This window comes from Pollicipes pollicipes, unplaced genomic scaffold, assembly GCF_011947565.3.
Source record: "Pollicipes pollicipes isolate AB1234 unplaced genomic scaffold, Ppol_2.1 Scaffold_7261;HRSCAF=8764_pilon_pilon_pilon, whole genome shotgun sequence".
In the NCBI taxonomy this organism is placed as follows: domain Eukaryota; kingdom Metazoa; phylum Arthropoda; class Thecostraca; order Pollicipedomorpha; family Pollicipedidae; genus Pollicipes; species Pollicipes pollicipes.
The window spans coordinates 4,059,380-4,083,683 of NW_023597054.1; the positions used below are offsets into that span (position 1 = coordinate 4,059,380).

General features: G+C 51.7%; 1 protein-coding gene across 1 annotated transcript; it reads left to right on the plus strand.

Moving 5' to 3' along the window:
- The first annotated feature begins 8,097 nt into the window (after window positions 1–8,097).
- On the plus strand, window positions 8,098–22,436 carry LOC119112613 (neuropeptide Y receptor type 6). The gene is made up of 2 exons (XM_037236832.1): window positions 8,098–8,165; window positions 20,201–22,436. The coding sequence occupies exon 2, from the start codon at window positions 20,417–20,419 to the stop codon at window positions 21,677–21,679; it is 1,263 nt and encodes a 420-aa protein (XP_037092727.1). The 5' UTR covers window positions 8,098–8,165; window positions 20,201–20,416; the 3' UTR covers window positions 21,680–22,436.
- The last annotated feature ends 1,868 nt before the right edge of the window (window positions 22,437–24,304 follow it).

Below are 24,304 nucleotides of genomic sequence, written 5' to 3' on the forward strand. Positions count from 1 at the left end.
TACCCCACAACCGGATTTGCCGACAAAGAGCTCCCTTGATCCTGTAATCCATAGGCGCAGGAACGTGTTAGAAAGTGGGGCCAGGCTCAGGGCATGCTTAGGAACGTCTCCGAAGAGGCAACCCCGCCAGCCGCGCCGGATCGGTGCGATTGGCACGCAGCTCTGCTCCAGCGTCGGTCATATCCGGTGAACTGAACCATCACACGTGCCAGCAGCTGGGGCGGCCGCCGTCTCTTCAGGTATACAATGCTCCGGATGGCGCCCGACACGCCGTTCACCGAGCTCGGCGCTGTCCACAGTCAGGCCGTCAGGATGACACGCGCGCGATCTCGCTCAGCCGCGCGGAGAGCTGCAGACAGCTGACCGATGACACGCGCGCGATCTCGCCCAGCAGCACGGAGAGCTGCAGACAGTCGACCGATGACACGCGCGCGACCTCGCTCAGCCGCGCGGAGAGCTGCAGACAGCTGACCGATGACACGCGCGCGATCTCACCCAGCAGCACGGAGAGCTGCAGACAGTCGACCGATGACACGTGCGCGACCTCGCTCAGCCGCGCAGAGAGCTGCAGACGGTCGACCTGGTACTGGTCAGACCGCGCAGCTGAGACAGGCGGTCGACCTGGTACTGGTCAGACCGCGCAGCTGAGGCAGACGGTCGACCTGGTACTGGTCAGACCGCGCAGCTGAGGCAGACGGTCGACCTGGTACTGGTCAGACCGCGCAGCTGAGGCAGACGGTCGACCTGGTACTGGTCAGACCGCGCAGCTGAGACAGGCGGTCGACCTGGTACTGGTCAGACCGCGCAGCTGAGGCAGACGGTCGACCTGGTACTGGTCAGACCGCGCAGCTGAGGCAGGCGGTCGACCTGGTACTGGTCAGACCGCGCAGCTGAGGCAGGCGGTCGACCTGGTACTGGTCAGACCGCGCAGCTGAGGCAGACGGTCGACCTGGTACTGGTCAGACCGCGCAGCTGAGGCAGACGGTCGACCTGGTACTGGTCAGACCGCGCAGCTGAGGCAGGCTGTCGACCTGGTACTGGTCAGACCGCGCAGCTGAGGCAGACGGTCGACCTGGTACTGGTCAGACCGCGCAGCTGAGGCAGGCAGGTTTCCCGTCCACCGCGGTGATCGTCGCCAAAGTACGGCCAAGTACGTATCGGTGCTCCTCAGCTGCCATTTTCACACTACGTAACGATGGCAGCAGGAGAGTGACGCTCTGGAATAGATCAAAGTCTACCGGCCTTTATCAGTCACTGGAGGAGTCTGCCCAAGGTCACCAACGGCTGTGAGCGGCAGTCCACCCAGAGTGGTGCACACATCAGCAGGGCTCACTTGACTTAGCCGTGCGTCCACTTTTCCCGACCGCTTGGAGTTAATTAAAGAAAACTCGTTGATCGCGGTGCATCGGACGCCAGAAAACGTACCCCGCACATCACCTCTTAGGCCTCATCTACCTGAATGCCTCTGCGTATTTAGGCTGAGCAAGTTTGCAACAGGGGTCACGACCACTCATTCCACGGAGGGGCTAAAAATTCCGCCGTCTTTCGGCGTTATAGCATCGTCACGACACGCGGACATGCTTCACAGACAGTCGGATCCCACATTTCTCCTACTTTGGCACATCCTGGCGCGTCAAGAAAACGAGTGCGCTGCATATGTTTGACCCACCCGAAGCCTACAAAGCGCGACTTCCTGGAAGGGGCGTTTGCAGATGAAGGACTCCCAGTTACGGAGCTCGGATGGTATCACCCCGACCGGGCGAAGGTACTCAAACATGCTCTGCCACGCATCGCAGATGTCAGGAGATATGACAGACTTGAGCTCTCGATCAGGTAAATAAACTGCTATGGGCTTCCCCATCCGCAGCAAACTTCGCTGCAGCGTCAGCCCTCGCACTGCCCAACCTCCCGCCGTAGCTGGGGGCCCACATAAATGTGATCCGAGTGCTAGTTTTGCTCATCCCCTCCAGCTCCTCCCTAATTCGATCGTGTCAGAGAGGAAGGGTCGCGCGGAATCGAAGGTGGGTCCGATGATAAAGGTGCGCAGCGAGTCGGTGAAAATGGCAACATCGCCTTCTGAGTGACAGACGAATATCTTGAACGCGATGCGCAAAATGAAACACACATGCTCTCTCTCCCTCTCTCTCTCTCTCTCTCTCTCCTCTCTCTCTCTCCCTCTCTCTCTCTCTCTCTCTCTCTCTCCCTCTCTCTCTCTCCCTCTCTCTCTCTCTCTCTCTCCCTCTCTCTCTCTCTCTCTCTCTCTCCTCCGTCCTCCTCTCTCCCTCTCTCTCTCTCTTCTCTCTCTCTCTGTCCTCTCTCTTCCCTCTCTCTCTCTCTCTTTCTCATCTCTCTCCTCCTCTCTCTCACCCTCTGTCCCTCTCTCTCCCCATCTCTTCCTCTTTCTCTTTCTCTCCCTCTCTCTCTCCCTCTTCTCCCCTCTTTTTTTTGCTCTCTCTCTCTCTCTCTCTCTCTCTCTCTCTCTCTCTCTCTCTCTCTTTTTCTCCAGTTTGAGGGTCGGCGTCAGCGTTGGGGGTGGACCTGGCGGGCCGCTCAGGCCCCACGATCGCCTGAACGCCGCGCCACATGGCACTCAGTCCTGCCTGGTGCTGCCGCCGGTCGGTCACCTTCTGCGTGGCGAGACTGGCATCGAAGGGAACATGCGTGTTAGGAGCTTGTAGCTCTCGCGGCCGGCGCCTCGGGGTACCGCGCGCCGCTGCGCCACCACGTCCCTGGCAGCGTTCGCGGTACACGCGCCGGGGATCGAGCATATTGCACCGCTACACTGATATCGGACCTACGATAGTCAGAGGAGTGCAAGCTTTAGACCCACGGCTCGTATGGGTCAGCATTAACGATCACTCGACTCCATCCGATGTCCGATAACACTCTGTTCATCTTGGCTACTTTCAGTCCATGTCAGCATCCGTCATTATTGGCATCATTACAATTTATCCACCGATGCGTGAGAGCGCATGCTGCAGTTGCTGCTCCAGCTCGTCCGGATCAGCAAGCGCTCAGACCTGAGGAGGACCCGAAAGCCGATTTCCTCCGCACACCATCACAAAACGTGAACCTACCCGGCCTGCACCCGGCGCGACCTAATCACGGGGCCGATGACAGGCCGGTGTGACGCCACTGCCGTCATCAGTCACAGCGTTTTCCTGGCTGCTATGGGCCGGCGCCACCGTAGCCTCCCCGATCAGGTGCCTCTCGCCAGACGACAATCCTCTATCTGGGTATAAGTATCTGTTAGCGCGCTGTTAGATGGCGGCTTCATCCACATCTCACTCTACAGCACTAGTCTTCTGAATCCGGCGATATGCCGGATGGGCACGAGCATCTCCGCTTCCATGGAATCCTTGTTCATCTGGTGAGGCTGTTATCCGGGCCCTATCTGCTAGCATGCCGGAGCGCCCTTGATCGATCAGGGGCCCTCAACGGATTATTTCCGGTCGTCTGATAGCCTCTATTGATTGTGGCCCCACGTGTAAACCTGCCGAGTACTCTCAGTCGCTTAGAGGCCCGTCACATTCCTCTCGGGTTCCCTCCACTTGCTCGGAGGGCCCTGTGCTGTTGCTGGGACCGATATGAATGAGGATGCCAGGGCACGCAATACTCCGGGGTTCTCTTCGTTGGTCTTGGGCCACTCTCCCCCCCCCCCCCCTGTCTCAATTGCGGAGGACCATTTACTCTTCTCGGGTGCCCTTTCGCAAGCCTGCCAGACGGGCACTCCTGATTGCGCAGGGGCGAGTAGCAATGGTCTTGAGCATTTCTTATTTGCCTGGAGGACCCTTCGCTGTTGTCCGGGACTCCACACATCCATCTGCCAAGGCACTCTCGAACGCTCAAGGGCACTGGTTTACCTGCTTCTTGTTCACCTGGTCTTGATTTCTCCCCGTTTGTACGGAAGGCTCTGCATTTGGTCGGGACCCTATATGTTAACCTGCCGGGGCGCTTCGGAGGGCTCAGGAGCCATCACAGGAGGTTGAGGAGCCATCACATTGGTCGAGGATCCATCACATTGGTCGAGGAGCCATCACATTGGTCGAGGAGCCATCACATTGGTCGAGGAGCCATCACATTGGTTGAGGAGCCATCACATTGGTCGAGGAGCCATCACATTGGTCGAGGAGCCATCACATTGGTCGAGGAGCCATCACATTGGTCGAGGAGCCATCACATTGGTCGAGGAGCCATCACATTGGTCGAGGAGCCATCATCTTCTTCTCGTCCGCTCAGAGGATCCTTCGCTGTCGACGGAAGCTCTGTGTTGGCCTGCTGCGGCATTCTCGATCGATCAGGTGCCGTCCCCATTAGTCCTGAGTTTTCCATCTTGTCTAAATACCGATTGGCTGGGGCACTCTTGGTCGATCCGGGTCCACCACACTGGTCGTGAGCCGTTCCGATGACGTCAGAAGGACGTTTCATCTGGGCACTCTCGGTCGATCCGGGTCCATCACACTGGTCATGAGCTGTTCCGATGGCGTCAGAAGGACCTTACTCTTTTGCCAAAAGCCCTAAACGTGCTTGCGAGCGCCAGGGCGTTTTGCCTGTTTGTGTATACGGGCCTCGCTAAGTTAAATTACGTACACAGGTTCGAGATCTCCTCGATGACGATTTCCCCTGGCGCCTTAACCTTAGAGCAGCAGTCGGATGTTTTCCGACGCAAGTTCACGCACAACTGCTCACGGCATTGTACGCGCCGCCGACGTGGCATATGTAACATCGGTTGGCTGTTGAACTTATGAAGCTCATCATACTGGTGCATCACGTTCTTGGCACAATATGAGTGAGGTGTGTCACGTGATGATAGGTGATGCGTACGCGTCGCGTGTATTTTTCTAAAGCTGCACGCAGAAAGATGGGTTCTTGTATGAAAACAACATGTATAGTATCTTAAAATTGAATGGTCGGAATACAAGCCCTTTTTTGAAGCGGCCCCAAATTTCGGGGGAACGTAATGTTTAGTACCCTTGGCGAATCTTGGATGCCCCACTTATTCCAGCTCGGAAAAGGCGGCACGCCTAACAAAAGACTCAGACGTTTGGATACTCAGCTTTGTTCAAAGTTGTGACGTTCACATTAAAAAGTCCGTGCACCTGCTTGTGGTTCTGACTTGCTTACTTCTGCAAATCTGGAGCCTGCGCTTACGTCTTAGAAATAGAATTCTTGCAAAGCAGAGAAGTACAATTAAATCGACAATAAAGTTCCCTGACGCTCCAGTTCGCCACAGTTCTCGGAGGCCCATTCTGGAACCTTGGCCTGTAACGCAGCACAGAGCTGCCATGCAGACCAGTCCTGAAGTCGGCGCATGCCCTCGGCAGCAGACAGACCGGAGAGCTGGACTGACTGATGCCTGGCTCATTCGTTCGACGGTGTTGTAGTGAAGCTCCATTGAGATCGAATTGAGCGGAAGAGGCTGCTGTGAGGTTCGACCGTGTGGCAATGAAGCCCGATCGAGATCGAAGTGAGTGGAAGAGGCTGCTGTGCGGTCGGTTCTATTCGCTGTGCAGTTCGACGGTGTGGTAATGAAGCTCGATCGAGATCAAAGTGAGCGGAAGAGGCTGCTGTGCGGTCGGTTCTGTTCGCATACCAGGCAAGTGAGTGGTTGATATACATCACCATTTTGACAAGTAGTGTGTGTTGCGTGAGGACCAACACCACCATTCGATCGTAAAATACATGGTAAACGCTGAAATTTCAAGGTGAAAGCTTAACGTGCCACAGCGCTCTGCAAATCGAGGGTAGCGCACTCTAAGGTCACATGACTTTTAGTATACCCGCTGCTACCAGCTGTGGTCCGTGCCTGTCATGCTCAGGTAATGCGCGCTTAAATGAAGTCGAACCTCAATGCCACTAGTGGATAAATCGGAATAAAGGCGCTCCAACCAACTGAAATGTTGTGATAAAGCACAGAACGGGAAATGAGGGAAAATATCGATTGCTTTTTTTGCGGACAAGCTTAAACATCTGAGAGAAAAAAAAATCACCACCGTCTGACACTATCGTCGTCACCGTCAACAATCACCATCAATAGTCCGACTCCCATTCCCGAAGGACGATAAGACCACCACATGGATACTCGTGTCCATCCAATGTTAAATAAATTGGACCGACTTTTGGGGAGGAGCGATACCTCGGACGGAGCCATGTCACCGAAGTTCAAGCATAGAAAAACATCCCTGACGTGCTCAGGAGTCTAAGCCTTGAGGCGCATATGAATATTTGACTCCCTGCGAACTAAGACACATGACTGGCCGTGCTAGGGTGGGATTTCAATGTGCCCAAGGTGCTTTTTTGAAAAAAACAGCAATGCATTCGTAGATGTCATTGTCGTGGTCTGGTCACCCTCTCCGCATGGAAAACAGACAACGCTTGAACATGAAATGGAGATTCTGGGCTTGTTACGCTTTACAGTCCTTGATATCAAAATGACGATTGGTTATTTCGGAGGCGTCCATGTTTTCCCCAGGCTTGCTTGCAAAATGACTGGTATTCCCAGACCCTTGCGTTGTTCGTCCCAAAGGTATAAGAACAGCAGCTCGTCCCAAGAGCTCAGTTAGCTGAAACGTCTGCATTTTGAATGACATACTGGTGGCGGGAAGAGTTCGAGACGCTTGAGGACTTAAGGTCCTTAGGTCCTTAAGCTCTTAGGGTCGTACTCCCACGGTCAGTGCCGGGGCTGTGGCAAGTTAAGTTTTTCCTAAAATTTCACCGTTGATCCGGAGTTCAACGACCGAATGGTGGTGTCGGAGCTCGCGCAACAAACACCACATAGTGCAGGCGCTGATAGCAGCAATATGTCTTATCAAAAGCTTAGGATCAAATATTGAAAATGAACTCAATTAAATACCGCAAACGACTTAGTGATATTATTTCCAATGTCTTCCTGGATTAGGACCAAATTGTTATACATGCCTGCCATCCACTCGTCCGCTACGATAACAGAACCGACGCGCATCAGCCTTTCCAGTTCACTTCAATGCGGGTCAAGCTTCACTGCCACAACGTTGAACCAATGGGTCGGCCACCAGTCACTCCACCCCTCAAACGGGCCGGCCACCAGTCACTCCACTCGTCTAACCTGCCTGCTGCCGAGGGCATGCGCCGGGCTCAGGACTGTGCTGCGTTACAGTCTCAGGCAGCGCTACAGTCCAAGGCAGCGCTCCAGTCTAAGGTAGCGTTACAGTCTAAGGCTACGTTACAGTCTCAGGCAGCGCTACAGTCTAAGGCAGCGCTCCAGTCTAAGGTAGCGTCACGGTCTAAGGCTACGCTACAGTCTCAGGCAGCGCTACAGTCTAAGGCAGCGCTCCAGTCTAGGGTAGCGTTACGGTCTAAGGCTACGCTACAGTCTCAGGCAGCGCTACAGTCTAAGGCAGCGCTCCAGTTTAAGATAGCGTTACGGTCTAAGGCTACGCTACAGCGCTACAGTCTAAGGCAGCGCTGCAGTCTAAGGTAGCGTTACGGTCTAAGGCTACGCTACAGTCTCAGGCAACGCTCCAGTCTAAGGCAGCGCTGCAGTCTAAGGTAGCGTTACGGTCTAAGGCTACGCTACAGTCTCAGGCAGCGCTGCAGTCTAAAGCAGCGCTACAGTCGTACAGCAGCTTTGCGCCGCATCCAGTCTAAGGTTCCAGAATTGACCTCCGAGGGGTAAGGCACACTGGAAGCTCGATAGGACTCCAGTGTTGCTGTAACTCAACATTGTCGTGAATAGAAAAGTACTTCATTAACTTAAAGTCTTTTGTGCGAATGGGCCCTAGCTGCTCTGAATACATAAATATATAAAGATGTCCGACGCTAACACAATATGTATGCATAGGGGGCACTTTTGTCCAGCGGCATGTTCAATGCTTGGACGCTGCGTCCCGAGCGGCCCAGCGTGTGGTCGGCCCGGAAGTCTTCGGTCTCCGGTTGACGACCGGCACTGCGTCGCGCGGCTCGCGCGCATTGTCGATTCCGGCGAGACGCCGGCTCCTACGCTGTTCGGCGCAGGGGCGCGTCGGCTTCGGCGGGCGGGCAACAGGTGCGCTGTCGGCCGTCCAGTCCGGCCCGGACAGCCGACGGGGAGGCCGAGCTCGCACGCCTCCGACGCACGCCATCTGGGCACCGGGTGGCTGAGCTCCGAGGGAGACCACTGCCAGCACGGCGTCCGGTGGCATCCTGTGGTGAGTTCTCACTGCCGCCATGTTGTGAAAACTGCTCACACGCACACACACACACACGCACGCACGCACGCACGCACGCACAATAAGCCCTTCTAACGCGATGAAGCTGTCTGATTAGTTGCGATTGTTCAAGGAAAACGCAATAAAAAGCTGGCATAAGTACGTGCGTGATATCATAATAACGTCATTCAAATCCTGCCGTTCCGTAAGCCATGCGGCGCTTAAGGCCAACAAATAGATTTTTCGGGGCATTTATGTCTTGTCGTTCGTGGGGGCGATTTCCAGATACAACGGCCGTCAATGGGCTCTCAATCAGTGTTGTGCAAGGTACGATGATGTAATCAAACCATGACTCATTGGGGGACGTGTTTAATAAACAGAGACTTGTGCTGTCATGAGCAGCCCCTTCCACGTTAAGATTATACCAAGAGTCAAAAGTGAGCTTATTTTATCTTATCTGATGCTTGCTTCAGTACTCTCAAATGTGAAACATTCCCTTCAAAGCGTGTTGTTCAAAGGTAAATTCACGGTGGCGGAATGAAAAGTAGTTGGTATGAAAAAATGCATGGATTCAGAGAGACACATAAATGAACAAAACACCATGAAGAGCAACACAAGCGCAACAAAATGAGCAAGAACGTTTGGATCTTGGCTGCGTGCGTGCGTCGCTAAAATATCAATCGACACACGGCCACGCTGAATGATCCACAAAAGTGCCCTTTTATGGCAAGGATTTCACACGAAAAAATAAGTGAAGAACACAATCTGCAAAGGTGTGTATCACAAGAGTTCCTAAAGCCAACATTGTCAGATGCGACAAAGCATATTCATGGTATGCACCCGCATTATGAAACTTGTGTAAAGAGGGTTCAGTCACATGATTGAATAGCAACAACTTGTATGAAGATATTTCTTACCAGGCTTGCTATCCAACTCAGTCGTTTATTTTTGTGACAAATGTGTGTAGATGCTGGTCATATAACGAAACAGAATGCATCTTAAAATTTAAACGTTCTGTGCCCATGAATGCATGTACGCCCACACTACTGCATGCCGCAATGCAATTTTACGAGTCTTTGTTTCGCATTAATTTATCCGACCATTTCTAATAAACTGACAGCAGCTCAGATACTTAATCTGTATAAAACTGCGACATAGCATACTCACAGCTTGTACCCGCAGCATGAAGCTTGTGCAATGCATGTCTCGTCATACGACGAAGAATCACGAACTTGTATGAAACTCTCCTTCATGTATTCCTGTTCATGAAGCTGGTGTTTTACCAAACACCGTGAAGTTTTTGGTAGGATTTTATCACGTATAAGGTGGGTGAAGGCTACTGTTAAAGAATTGCAGGATTAGCCCACCAGTGGACCATGTAAAAATCATATAGCTGTAACAGATGAGGCAGTAGTAATAGCATTATTCCTCGGAGAAAAAAAAACAGGAGAATGAAGATGTAGATGGGTTAATATTTCAGCAGGATGCCTTCATCGAAGCAATAACAGAAGTGAGCTAAATTACTAATTAATTCAAGTGTCGGTTCTAAACAGATTGATGCTTCTAAAAAATAGATGAAAAACAGTGTATATTCTTATACCTTTGATCCTGAGGTTCTTGATTCACTCCCGCTATTGTTTAGAAAAGACACGCTGTCGAAACATCAACCCATCCAGGCCTTCATTCCCCTGTTTTTTCCGAGGAATAAGGCTATTACTACTATCTTATCTACGTGAGTAATGTTCCCAGCAAATGCACTTAACACCTTACGCAGCAAATATAACAGAGTGGACCTAATTGAGAATGCTACATAAGCTCCTTGAACCAAGCAAGGACGGCTATAAATGTTCGCCCTTTCCATCCGTTTACATTGGAAGCTATTTTTCCTCCTTGCTGCCTTGGTCAACCCAGTCCCCGTTAATCTCTCTCTCTCTCTCTCTCTCTCTCTCTCTCTTCTCTCTCTCTCTCTCTCTCTCTCTCTCTCTCTTCTCTCTCTCTCTCTCTCTCTCTCTCTCTCTCTCTCTCTCTCTCTCTCTCTCTCTCTCTCTCTCTCTCTCTCTCTCTCTCTCTCTCTCTCTCTCTCTCTCTCTCTCTCTCTCTCTCTCTCTCTCTCTCTCTCTCTCTCTCTCTCTCTCTCTCTCTCTCTCTCTCTCTCTCTCTCTCTCTCTCTCTCTCTCTCTCTCTCTCTCCTCTCTCCTCTCTCTCTCTCTCTCCTCTCTCTCTCTCTCTCTCTCTCTCTCTCTCTCTCTCTCTCTCTCTCTCTCTCTCTCTCTTCTCTCTCTCTCTCTCTCTCTCTCTCTCTCTTCTCTCTCTCTCTCTCTCTCTCTCTCTCCTCTCTCTCTCTCTCTCTCTCTCTCTCTCTCTCTCTCTCTCTCTCTCTCTCTCTCTCTTCTCTCTCTCTCTCTCTCTCTCTCTTCTCTCTCTCTCTCTCTCTCTCCTCTCTCTCTCTCTCTCTCTCTATCTCTCTCTCTCTTCTCTCTCTCTCTCTCTTCTCTCTCTCTCTCTCTCTCTCTCTCTCTCTCTCTCTCTCTCTCTCTCTTCTCTCTCTCTCTCTCTCTCTCTTCTCTCTCTCTCTCTCTCTCTCTCTCTCTCTCTCTCTCTCTCTCTCTCTTCTCTCCTCTCTCTCTCTCTCTCTCTCTCTCTCTCTCTCTCTCTCTCTCTCTCTCTCTCTCCTCTCTCTCTGTGTGTGGTGTGTGTGTGGTGTGTGTGTGTGTGTCGCCTACCAGTTCTATGGTGTGTTGTGTGCACGGCAATGCACCGTCATATAACACTGCAGTGCACCGCCTCGCACGTTTCCCGGAGTTCCACCCGTGCAAAAACAAAAAAGGTGGCTCTTACATCGCCCGGTCACTAGCCTGGCGCATTACGTTAATGGCATGGCTATGTAGCCGGGAATCCATCAGGCTCGCTGTCGTAGCGGGCTAGTCTCTCCCTCAGCTGTGGACCGCGCCGTGATAATAACAGGCCACTTGCGGCGGGCCGCTCGGTGGCGTCCGCCCGTTCGTGTACGGGACGACACCGGCCATTGTTACGCTGTGTGGTGGCCGTGCCAGGTTCGTGACGAACCGCGCCTCGAACACTGACGTCTTCGTAACATTGCCAATGCTTTAGTTTATACGCCTTCTGTCTGCAGACACTGCAGAATACACAGAGGCGCCTGGAACCTCTGACGAGAGACAGCTGAATAATTCAGCCAGCCTCGTCGCTTACATAACGTGGACAGGAGCCAAGCATTGGCCGTGCCATTGATATTACCATTGAACAGTGTACCCACACCACACAAACGCGGACACACACGTATACTTGGCGATCCACAATGTACTTACGGCCACCACGGCCCATTGCCATGTGATTAAACAGATCGAAGTATAAAATAAACTGCTCTACGTGAAAGCCATTCCAGACGCAATCACATGGTGAATTAAGAGCGATTTGTAAATTAACATCAAAGGCACGCCAGGCATTAAATGGGCCGTTAAGAACGCGTACTTTCGCAAAGAAATTCGGCTTCTTGCTGTGAAGCAAACTTAAATGCTTTAGCTGGCATTACGATCCTGTCCTTCTATTTCAAAATAAATTATTTGAAAAAGATGGCTTATCAATAATGAAATGCTCTCTCAGAGTGCAAAGCGTCCAAAACTGAAAAGCACACGCAGAGGCGCCAGAGCGTCTTGGAGCTTGCGGACCCCCCTTGGAGCTCGAGGGGTAATCCAGCTCATACCCATATCCCACTGTATCTTACCTTTGCTCCATTTTGTGTGTGGAGATGTTATGACAGAGTATTGTCTGCAGCATTCTTGCGCAAGTGCAGCGTACATCTGCAAAAAGAACAGTGGTTTTATGTGGTGGGCTAGACCATTAGTTTGGTACTGAAAACAAATCTCGTTTGCGTATGTGTAAACGCTAGTCGAATTCAGAGCTGACCATATTTTGATGGCAAAGGTGTTTATATTCTCCGCGTGGACCTTCGTGCAGAAAATATCGCATCTGGTCTGTAAAAAATGCTTTCCGTGCATCTGAATGTGTCACTTTTTCTCTTTTTTTGATTTTGTTCATTTGATTGAATTGACACCTTTTTCTGATCATTACATTTTATGTCAGGGTCATGTGCTGCTTAAAAACAGCGAGTAACGCGAATTTTCATTCAAAGTGGTGGCGGTGACGGTGTGCCGACAGGGTCCAAGAGAGCAGTCTTTTCCTTTTAACAGCTACGGAACATGTTTGCAACAAGGATCTTTGCACAGTAAGCGGAGCACCGTACTCATGGAAAACATCGTAAACGTCATCGTATGACATATTGTGGATGCTGAGCATCGATCCCAATTACGACCGAATGTGCGGGAAGTTTTCAAATGCTCCCCGCCGTAGGCCAAACGCTGCTAATGGCTGTACAGACTCAAATATGTGTAGGAAAGATGAAGGGAATTCGGATCCGATCAAATCAGATGAGCCCCATGAACATGATGATGGGCATGTGGCCCGTACATGCGTCACACAGATAGCCAGAGTGTTTTATCCTTAGAAGTCCAGGTATTTTGTCACGTGCGATTTGATGCTTCATGTCACTTTGGTGAAAGAGGATTGCGTACTCCGCGCTCAGGTGGTCGGTTGAACACCCCTCGCTCGGGTGTGGTTTATTTTTACCCCGAGATCTAAGAAATCAAGAAAGCTAGAAACACAAAATTCAGGGCGTGGATTAGTCTGTATCTGAGTACGCTTGTGGCAAAATTTGAGGTCCTTTGATTGAGACATTTGGGTCAAATAAGGTAAAATAAGGCCAGACTCAAGATTGGCATCTAGGGTGCCCCCGACCTTCTCATGCAACCGCATTTGACCTGGATACCTGTTCTAAGCGAAAGTTCACTGGTGTTAACTTTAGTTCAGTGACCTCTTTGGCCTTTTGAATGTCATGGTGACCAAAAACCTCCGGAATCACTGTGTTTATCTTAATTTGAATAGTGTCAAGGAACACCCTGAGCGGTACGTTCCTAAAAAGGTTTAGCTGGATTGTTTGGGGGAGGTAACCTGCTCTGACTTTTAAAAATGTCATGCAAAATGTCTGGTGTGGTTCCTGTTGCCAGGAAATCCGAAATGAGCACCAGAAACTACCCATAAGCCGTCCAGTACACAGGCAGATTGGTTTTGACCCCGGTCTGGCCTTCATACCTGATCCTAGGTTGATGGACTTTGTTGTAATCCCAAAGTCAACTGTTAGTTACTTAAGAAGCTTTCTCAGACATGTATGACTTCGTCTAACCCCTCCGTTGTCACGTCAGATTCAACTATTTCCTAGAAATTACATTCGCTGACAGTCACGGCCTGTCTGTGACCTGCCATACGTCAACAACCTTTTCAAGGCACATCTGGTTTTATCACCAAAAGACTGGCTATTAAATGGCTTACCGCCATGAAAAATTTAGCGTGGCAACGCAGCGCCGTTCAAAAATTATTTTGGAAAACCGTCGAATGGAGAGGGGTGGGGTGGGAGGGGGGGGGGGGGCAAATTGACTCGCTATGCGAGCACGAGTCGTGGCATAAGTCGTGGGCCGTTAGGATCAAACATCTATCCGTGTCTTTCTCATTCTTAATGACATTTCAACTCGCATCCCTATTTCGCGCAATGGACGAACACGCCGCAAAAGTGATTCTGCGTGCGGGCCGCAATAACGGTTTGTAAAACACCGTACAAAGTTTGATGAACGTATCGTATGCACTTATCGTGGATATCGTGGACGTATCGTACGTATCGTATGTACGACGTACGTACATTTGGTGAACAAAGTATCCACGACCTGCGGTCTTCCCACAGACATGCCGTTGGCAGTGTGTTTCCGTTTGGTTGTATTACTTGTCCCCCCAGTCAGAGCTATGGGATTGGACAGAGAGGTGAGAAGAGGAAGGCCCTGCGTCCATGCCGTGTTAGCTCCCATGGCATCACTGGGTACCACACGAGGGCCCCCGCCACCTAGTAGGCTGTGGTGTACTGAAGCTGGGGAGGCCTCTCTGCCCGCGCAGCCGACAGGCCGACCTCAGCTGGGGAGGCCTCTCTGCCCGCGCAGCCGACAGGCCGACCTCAGCTGGGGAGGTCTCTCTGCCTGCGCAGCCGACAGGCCGACCTCAGCTGGGGAGGTCTCTCTGCCCGCACAGCCGACAGGCCGACCTCAGCTGGGGAGGTCTCTCTGCCTGCGCAGCCGACAGGCCGACCTCAGCTGGGGAGGTCTCTCTGCCCGCACAGCCGACAGGCCGACCTCAGCTGGGGAGGTCTCTCTGCCTGCGCAGCCGACAGGCCGACCTCAGCTGGGGAGGTCTCTCTGCCTGCGCAGCCGACAGGCCGACCTCAGCTGGGGAGGTCTCTCTGCCTGCGCAGCCGACAGGCCGACCTCAGCTGGGGAGGTCTCTCTGCCTGCGCAGCCGACAGGCCGACCTCAGCTGGGGAGGTCTCTCTGCCTGCGCAGCCGACAGGCCGACCTCAGCTGGGGAGGTCTCTCTGCCCGCACAGCCGACAGGCCGACCTCTGGGTGAGAGATGGCAAATCGTGCCGTGACAAGGCCTCAGAAGATGCATGATTAGGTGAAAAACAGGCAAATGGGAATATTCTGTGCGTCTAACGCCTTCTCAAAGCGAACTGATGTCCCCCGTCCAGTACGAGTCCTGATTATTGGGCTAAAACAGCAGCGCTGTTTGATAACTTTTTGATAATGATGGTAATCATAGCTAGGCAATTGTTGACGCATTCATGACGAATTATGCAAAATTGGCTCAGTCCCATATGCCACGCTCCATACAAACATCAATAAGGACGGCCGGCAGCCAAACCCGCGACGGCCACCAATATCGATAATCGGAGGAGGCATCGGGCTGCGCGGCCGCCGCCTCGCAGGCGTGATGAATGGAAGGCGATTATTCTCGCCACACCCGGCCGCGAGGGGGAGGTGTGTGCGGAGGGGAGCTGGCGCGCAGCAGAGTCGATCGCCGTCACTGGGCCGCCCGCGCCCGCACCGCAGCGTCGTAAGGTAGTGCGATGGGAGCGGCCGACAGATCGCTGTCAACGCTGGGCGATGCTCGCCATGTGTGAGCTCTATCATTACGTTAACTGTGGCCCGTTATGTACAGGCCGGTTGTAGTCATGGACTTTGCCATTAGGGGCAAGCACGGGACGGTCCACCGGCTTTTTCGGCTTTTTCATGGCGCATATGAAGACGCATTGGATTGATGATATCAAAATGAATAAATACATAACAGGCGCAAACAAAACTCCGCGCCTCTGGTATTACAGATCTCAGACGCCCTCAGCCCGGACTCGAACACAGGCACCACGCGTATCGACGTTATCTTTATGGACGTTACTTGGTGCGGTCGGTGGACCCTATCGTACATTTACAAAGATAATCTGATTCCCAAACAGACTGATCGATGATTAAGATCAGACGATCTCTATACTTTACTAGAAGCGAGCTATTGTGGCCCGCCCGGGGCACATACGGAATTTTGCTATGAAGAACACAACACAGACTTTGCCCCTAACTCTCAGTCTAGTCTGTCACAGGCGCGCTCAAACGCCCGAAACATTTATTCGCATGCAACGACTCGAATTTGGACATTGAAAAGTGAGCGTTCTCTCTGCTCTCCTCCCTCAGAAAACGACATATAGATCAGACCCCAGCTTTCTTTCCCCTCTCAAGTGGCAAGATGAACCGGAGGCGGCCGAGCCAAGTAGCTTGAGCCGCACATTTGTACCCATAAGCGCACGTTTTCTTCTCATCATTTCCTATTACCTATTTATATTGACACGTAAACAGGCGATACATGTCCAAGCATTTGGTGGATCTGGGATTCATGCTCGTAAAGAAAGATTGTTAGCTTAGCTAGGACCTTGTTGGACTGTACACCTACCTTACAATCTGACCCGGGTCATGAAGCGACCTGCTGGGGAAAATTGGCCGTCGGGGAATGTCTTTAAGGGATGCCTCTTTCGTGCTTACCGTTAGAGGTCTATAATCACTTTGATCTGTCCTGGTCCATCCACAAATGTCGCACGCACATTTTCTTCTCGCCCTCCTTCTTGCCCTCGTTTCCATCGGCCTTACATTCGGATCCTCCTTTTGTCCCCCCAACCCAACCGAACTCGCCGGCACGAATATTTCAAGTCGCGAAACCGAGCCGCTACCGAGCTCCGTCGACTCCGGTTCAGGCTAGCGCTCGAGTATCACGTAACAAGCCTTCCTCATATTCATTGGGATGTTTATGTATGTCGCTCATTGTTCTCAAACATGCCTGAAGCCCTCTGCTCTTTCATGCTAGTCCGTCGTCATTTGATTGTGAATGCCGTCAAACCTAAAATTATTCGGAATACCGTACCGAGATGAGTTAAACAAAGCTAGCACGCAACATAAACTCAGAGCAAAAGCCCAGTTATTATCACGACAGGGGATTAATCGCGGTCTGTGCAAATTTATCGCGAGCTAGGTCTCTCCCTGAGGTCTTAGATGCACGTCAAGATGTCTTTCGTCTTCCATGTAAAGTCTATGGCTTTTAACAGTTAGGTCATGTGAAATCTAAAAAATGTGCAGTCTCAGAAGAGTCTCTGTGTTTATAAATACTCCGCCAGTATGGATACGGACAAGGTATGTCCATATACATAATTGCGTTGTGTTGAAGAATTAAATATGCAGCCTTTTTTATTATGTTATTTGTACAAATATAAGGTTTAAGCTCATAAACACTGCAAGTATGCAACCGCTTCTGAGCCTGTGATCACAAAAGCGGCACATTTTCATGTAATAGTACCATATTTAGGTTTCAGTTGGCTGTCTGCAGTTGGTTAATTATGTGCTCATCTATCTCTGATGCGATGTTTTCATTCATGGAAGACCGGTGGTCAACATGAAGTATTTGATTCAGCGCGATTATTAATAAAGATACGTCGTGAAAAGTCATCGATAATCTTGTTGCAACCATTTTTTCCCCACAACAGCGCTAGAACAAGTAAACGCCAAGCAGCGGTAGCTCAAAAGTTGCATTTGTTGGTTCATGATCAGAGAAGAAATAGCTCAATTCTTGCTTGAAAATGGGGCTGATTCAGGCGCGGATCCAGAAGAGGGAGGCACGGGGTCATGTCCCCCTCCCCCCCCCCCCGTTGGGCCCCGAAGGTGCTCATAGGCTCTGAAGAGGGCCCAAGGCCGGCCGACCAGATGCTTTTTTAACACGGAACGCAATAAAAATTGGATACCTCTGGGCTTCTAGGTGCTCAAAAACAGTCGCAAGCGAAAGTGGAGGACCCGAGAGCAGACAACAATTATTATTCACTGATTGAAAGGGTCGTGACTGGCATATTCCAGGGCTCATTACGCCGTCCAGAGGTCCTAGGCTGTTTCTGGGTGCCCTATATGCTCACTTGCATGGTCAATCCGATCGTTTAGGAACCCTCCACGCTGCACTAATTTCTTTGCATTTGCCCGGAGGGCTCTGGTTTGTTGCTGGGACACTTCCCGCTTCCGTGCCTGGGCGTCCTTCTCAATCAGGGGCCTTCCACAGATTCTTTCAATTCACCAGAAAGGCTTTGTACGCTATAGCCGGGGCCCCATACGTTAACCATTCTCGGTTCCTTAGGGTTCCTTTACGTCGGCTTCGGTTAATCAAACCGACACACTTGCGATACCCTCATGGGCTCTCTACATTGGTCTAGGGGTCCTCCAATTCTTTGTCAATTGGTTAGGGCCCTATGCTCTTGCCGGGGGCCCCATCCGTTAACCTGCTTGGGCACGCCGGGTGGTTCGGGCCGCTCCCAATTGGGTCTCGGGTGTTTTGTATTGCAGTAGAGGGTCCTACACACTTGTCGGGGCTCATCTGTTAACCTTCTCGGGCGCGCCCGATCGTTCGGGGGGGGGGGGGGGGCTACGCATTGCATCTTGGGTACTCTCTAGTTGAATGCAAGGCCCTACTCGCTTGTCGGGGCCCCCTCTGTTTGCCTCCTGGACCACACTGGATTGTTTGGGGGCCCTGCACACTAGGTATTTCGATGTAGGTCCCTATGCTCCTGTCGGGAGCCATCTGATAGCCTGCTCGGGTACACTCAATCTTTCGGGGGACCTCCACACTGAATCTTCGGTACTTCTTATTTCGATGGCTAGGTCTTGTTGGATGCCCTACCTGTTAACCTGCTCTGGCACACTCGATCGTTCAGGGACCCTCTTAATTGTATCGTGGGTATCTCTTTGTTGAATGGAGGACAACATGATCCTGCGGGGGCCCGCATCTGTTAACCTGCTCGGGCAAACACGATCGTTCGGGGCCCTCTATATTGTCTTGGGTGCTTCTTTTTTGAATGGATGTGTTCTTGTGTGTGGATGCATAGATGGATGAATGGATGAATGGATTGTGTTTTTAAACTATGTTCTTCTTAAGGCCCCAACTGTTAATCTGCTCGGGCCTGTGACGGATGCAGAGGGGAGGGGGAGGCATGAGACCATGCCCCTGTTGTGCCTTGCGGGGACCCATAGGCTCTGAAGGGGCTCATAACCGGCCGACCGGACGCAGTTTTCTAACACAAAACATAACAAAAGTCGACGTCCCAGGAACAGATGTAAGCGAAAGTGGAGAGCCCATGGGCAGACAAAGCTAATTCGTCGACAACTGAGGTGTTGACTGTGGGCTTTGGGGGCTCATTACACCATCCAGACGCCTTACGCTGTTGCCCTGGCCCTATATGTCCACTTGCAGGGTCAATCGATTTGCTAAGGAGCCTTCCACATTTTCCTTGATATCTTTGCATCTTCTCGAAGAGCTCTACGCTGCTGTTGGGACACTATCTGCTTACATGCCTTGGCATTCTTGATCGGCAAGCTTTTCCTCCACGGACTCTTTAGATTAGAAAGGCTCTATACCCTTTTTCCTGAGCCCTATATGTCAGGGAGCGGTCAGTTGCTCAGGGGCTTTCACATTGGTGTTGGTTTATTTCCACTTGCTTGGAGAGCCTTGTGCCATTCCTGGGGCTCATACAAGGTAAGGTACGGAGCCACGTGATTTTCTGGGGCCCTCTTATTTGAACTAGGGCTCCGTCCCTTTCATCTCATCTGTGGAGAACCCTTCAATCTTACCAGGGCCCTTTCTTTTAAGTTGCCAGGCCACTCTTGATCACACAGGGGCATTAATTTACAGCGTTGGTCTTCGTTAAGTTTCCTTTGCTCATAGGGCCCTGTGCTCTGGCCGGAGTCCCGGATGCCAGCCTGCCGATCGTTCAGGTCGGTACGACTTTGCAATCGTACAGGTGTATTTTTTGGCTTCTTCTCACTTGCTCTGAGGACCCTACACTTGTTGACGAGAGCTAGCACGCCTACCTTTTTGGGGCTGCGCACGGAAAGAAAGGTTCCAATTTTTAGTTTTCAATATGGAAGGAATGTGAGCATCTCTTGGAGGTGGCCCCAAACTCCAGGGCGTCTACAATGTTGCGTGTACTTCCTTGACGAAATCCTGGATCCGCGCCTGGGCTGATGCCGCCCTCCAAACTTTCTCTGGGGTATTGATCAAAGCTATGGCATGATAATGCACATATTCGGTGTACTTGGGCTTATAGCTTTTTATGCCTCTGGTCGATGAGCTTATAGGTTCATTCGACTTAGCCAATGCTGGCTGAATTCGGATAACGTCGGGAAATTGACTGACCAGCTTATTTTGTCTGCGCTTCAAGAACATTTCTGACAAGGCTCCAGAGCGGCCACCTGTTACCATGTATGAGCTGACGCAGCTGACCCGTCGCCGAGATCAGGCATCTGGCATACTACGCACCGGTGGCGGCGCGTCTCCTGAACGTGATTCCCCAGCTGGCTGGGTCTCCCCCATGCATTATCGTCCAGCACTTACGCAGCGGGCCCGGATTGCCCGGCAGTTAGCAGCGCTTAGATTGATTGGTACCAGGCGCACACCATGACCACACTCCTCGGCGGTCCCAGACTAATTAAGTGGCGATTCGGGGCCAGACAGACGCACGAGCAGGCAATTAGGCGGCCATCAAGCATAAATCACTTTACTTGTTGCAGATCGCCTTGTGGCCGACGCTCGGGAAGCTCGGCCATCGGCAGAGCCGTGGTCTGCTGCTGCTGTCCAGAGCCGTGATCTGCTGCTGCTGTCCAGAGCCGTGGTCTGCTGCTGCTGTCCAGCCGCAGTCCGGCACGCCTTCCACAGCCTAGACACTAGCCAGGGCGCCGCAGCACAGCCGCCAGCCAGGGCGCCGTAGCACAGCCGACGGACCGAGGATGGCGGACAGCACCGAACCGGACCTGATCGCATGGAGTGACGCCACGGCTAACAGCTCGCGGACGCGGGCGGCCATCCTCGACTTGTTCGGCGACAGACCGCTGGGTGACAACGCCACACTCGTGGTGAACAACATCATCCGAGTCATCAGCAGCAAGGTCAACTCTGGCGGCGAGCACGAGCCGGCCGTGGCCACTCTCCTCCAGATCCTTTACTGGTCGCTCATACTCTTCGGCATCATCATCAACCTATTCGTGTGGTTTATCTTCATCCGAAAGCCAAAACTGCGCACGACCAGGAACATTTTCATCGTGAACCTCTGCACCTCGGACATCTTGCTGTGCTCAATCACCATGCCCTTCACGCTCGTGGTGGTGATTGAGGCCAAGTGGACGTTCGGCCAGTACCTTTGCAAGCTGGTGCCGCTGATTCAGTGCAGCAACGTGCTGGTGTCCACCGGCACCGTCATCATCATCGCCCTGGATCGCTACAATACCATCGTTAAGAGCCCCTGCGCCTGTCCCAAGAGGCTGCCACCGTTCGTGTACATATGTTGCCTCTGGATGATCTCTTTGGGCATATCGTCGCCGATGTGGGTGTTCCACAAGATCGAGCCGGTGCCGTTCCCTAATTGGCAGGGCCAGCGGCCGATTTTTGCCCTGTACGAGATATGCAGGGAGAAATGGCCCAACAACGCGTCGCGTCTGTCCTTCACATTTGCCTTGTTAATGATCCAGTACCTGGCGCCGATTGTGACACTCGCGATCACTCATTCACGCATAAAAACATTCTTGCGCCAGCACATGGCTAACGGCAGCATCGGCAACCGAATCCGGGCCGAGATCTCGCGCAATCGGCGCGTCACGCTCGTGCTCACGCTCATCGTAGTGGTATTCGCCGTCAGCTGGCTGCCGTATCACCTGTTCCTGATCCTGGACGAGCTGAAGCTGATCGCGGTGGAAACACGCACCTACAACCTGGGCTTCGCCGTGTGCCACCTGCTGGCCATGACGAGCGCCGTCACTAACCCCATCCTCTACGGCTTCCTCAACACCAATTTTCAGCGCGAGTGGCGCCAGTTGATTCCGCGCGCGCTGAAGGGCTTATGCGACTCGCCGCCGGAGCGAAACGAGGCGCGCAGCGGCCCCACCAACACGGTGCCGATGCTGACCGTGCAGCGGCACGACCAGCCCTCCTCGACGGCCGTCTCCATGCTGCCGGCGGACAGGGCCAGTCGCCGGCGAATCGACACGCAGCTCTAGGACGGCTGCTGGCACGCAGGCAGCCGCTGCAGTTCATGGCTGCTGCCGCGCACGTGCGTGCCCGTAGTGACATGACAGCCGCGGCCGCAGGTAAAGCTATGGGCCAGCTGTCGCGGCACAAATACGCTGCTGTAGGACAGCAGAATACGCTATGCTCCGCTGCTTGCAGATGACCGCAGGTACACTGCCGCGGCACTGACGCCGACATGACCTCCGGCGTCGTATTAATCGTGGAAGTGGTTGTGACGGTCACGTTGGAGCGCATGGGTTTTCGGGCTGTGGCTGCTAGCCTTTAGGTAGCTAGACTATACTACAATGTCAGGACATCTGGCCCACAGGCAATGCCAGCTAGCCCTTCCCTCCCGCTACGGAGTATCATATCACCAACCGCTGCGGAAGAGAATGTCCGTGATCAGTGCAGACCGTTACGGCCAGCCTCAGTAAAGGCCATCCTGGACGTATTTCCAGGTTAAAGCGGCCTCTAGATAAGTTTCCTGCCATTCAGGATGTGTGCAGAAATCTCTCAGGGTTCAATAAACTCTGGCACCCCGCAACATTGGGAAACGAAATGAGGTGAAAACAAACCCACACCGGGGTGCTATGCTAAACAAGTATAATTCACACACATGCGCTATGCTCCACAATTTTGTAGCATCGTGCATTTCAGTTACTGTCTGTCTTAGGCGGTCATCATCGTACTTCCTTCCTGAATGACCGTATTTTTCTTGAATGTTTTACGAGTGTTCGGTGTTAAACGTGTGTAAATAAATGCTCATGCGATGTCGACTTTTGTCTCTTCTCAATAACATATAGTTCTGATGATTAGATACATGCTCACCAACTGCGCTGAACACTATTTATAATATCATCCCATTCAAACCTAATTTAGAAATTGGCATTTAGAACGAACGCACAGAGGCCAGGACATTCTACCGGGATGGATCTGCGGTGGAAAATGGAGATGCAGCTGGGATTAGTAGAGCTGGTGATGATCATTACAAACACACATATGTTTAAATTCCGGGTTAATCTTCCTTATTATCAAACATCCTGAAGCTGACCAGGCTTGGAATATATCGCCGACACAGCGTCAGTGCAGTGACGCTGTGTGTAAGTACAACATATTGGCACGAGCGCGACACCAGTGGCGCAGCGACTGGCGGCTGCGCTTACCAACGGGATCTGGACGGAAAGGCCTAACACGAGCCATTGGACCCATTCGGCTGATAGACCTCCGATAGAGATTAAGATTAAGCAAGTACATAGACGAGCGCTTCCTGACATGCTGTAAGCTTGTTATTTCTGGCACAAGCACAAACGATCCAAATCAAAGTTCATGGCCTTGCACGCTAGTATCACTAATTTTCTAGGTGTGTTAATCGAAAGCGAGCTAATGTCACCCAAGTCACGTAATACAACGTATTTAGGTACGATTAAGCATTAACCGACTCTAAGAATAGTTATAAGTTGAATCAGCGCAAGGCCAGCACACCAGGTACGGTCATCCGGCGCCTTTGGACGCAAACTCACCTGCTACGTGGCATCACTGGTGGCCCGCAATGCTGGCAAGGCAGCTGTGCCATGCAGGCCTGTGTTCGACTCGAGCTTGACCATGAATCGGCTCATGAGTCGATCCTTTGGGGTTAAACTGTGAACTGAGTCGGCTCAATGGGGAGATGCCGCTTTGAGTCAGGGGCCGAGTCCCATTTTTCGTCTATTTCATGAGCTGAATCATGAGCCGACCAGCTCTAACAGTGTCGCATCAGTGATTCATATGGCTCACCTGAAAATGGTAACATGATGAAACCTAACAATTTTAAATGCGCCTTATGATATTATAAGCCTGGAAGTCCGTATTACCAGGCTTGTGGTCGACTGTTATGCGCCCTTCTCACGGCGCATAAGGCGTCTGGTTCCCAACTCTAGGGACGTTGAATTGTCTCCTCTGCTTGCAGATGGTCATGTTCTTCTTGTTTTCCAATGTTAAATGACACGTTTCTGATGTGGGCAAGGTCGAACGTTTTACTTACGGATACATCAGATGCGGACAATTTGATCAGTGATGCGAATTTTGTCAAAATCTTGAATAGCTCGATTTTTTTTAAATAGCCGACCTTGCGGAAGAAATTTTATTTGACTCCATGCTCAATACTATGAAAGTAGTACTATTCATTTGCCTTCTTTTTTCAAAATGTGTTCTGTACTGTCTGCACCACACTAAGGTGCCACAAGGTATAATTAATGCTATATAAGTTTGAAATACTGTTAAGACAAAAAGGCATACAAGCATGAAGCTGCTTTACCGAGAATTGAACGAAACGCTAGCCTATGGCTTTAATTTTTGCCCTGTGGCATTTACCACAGTGGATCTCGAGAGGCACATTTTGGTTTTGGGAGTAGGAATATTGCATTATCCATGTGACACACTACTTCAAACTCCAGCCAACCAAACCTTGGGCAACAAGCCTTTGGTCGCTGGGCCAATCACAGACGTTCTTTTATTTGCACCAGTAGAGGTGTGCACGGTCTTTGTATAACGACGGTGGTTGCGACTGCAGGCAAGAGGCATGGTGCCTTACCAAGCGTTTACAGCGTAATTTCGACTCGCAAATAATTAACCTTATG

What these genes read in the sequence shown, in the direction of transcription:
- LOC119112613 (XM_037236832.1), top strand. Translation starts at nt 20,417, where the DNA reads ATGGCGGACAGCACCGAACCGGACCTGATCGCATGGAGTGACGCCACG.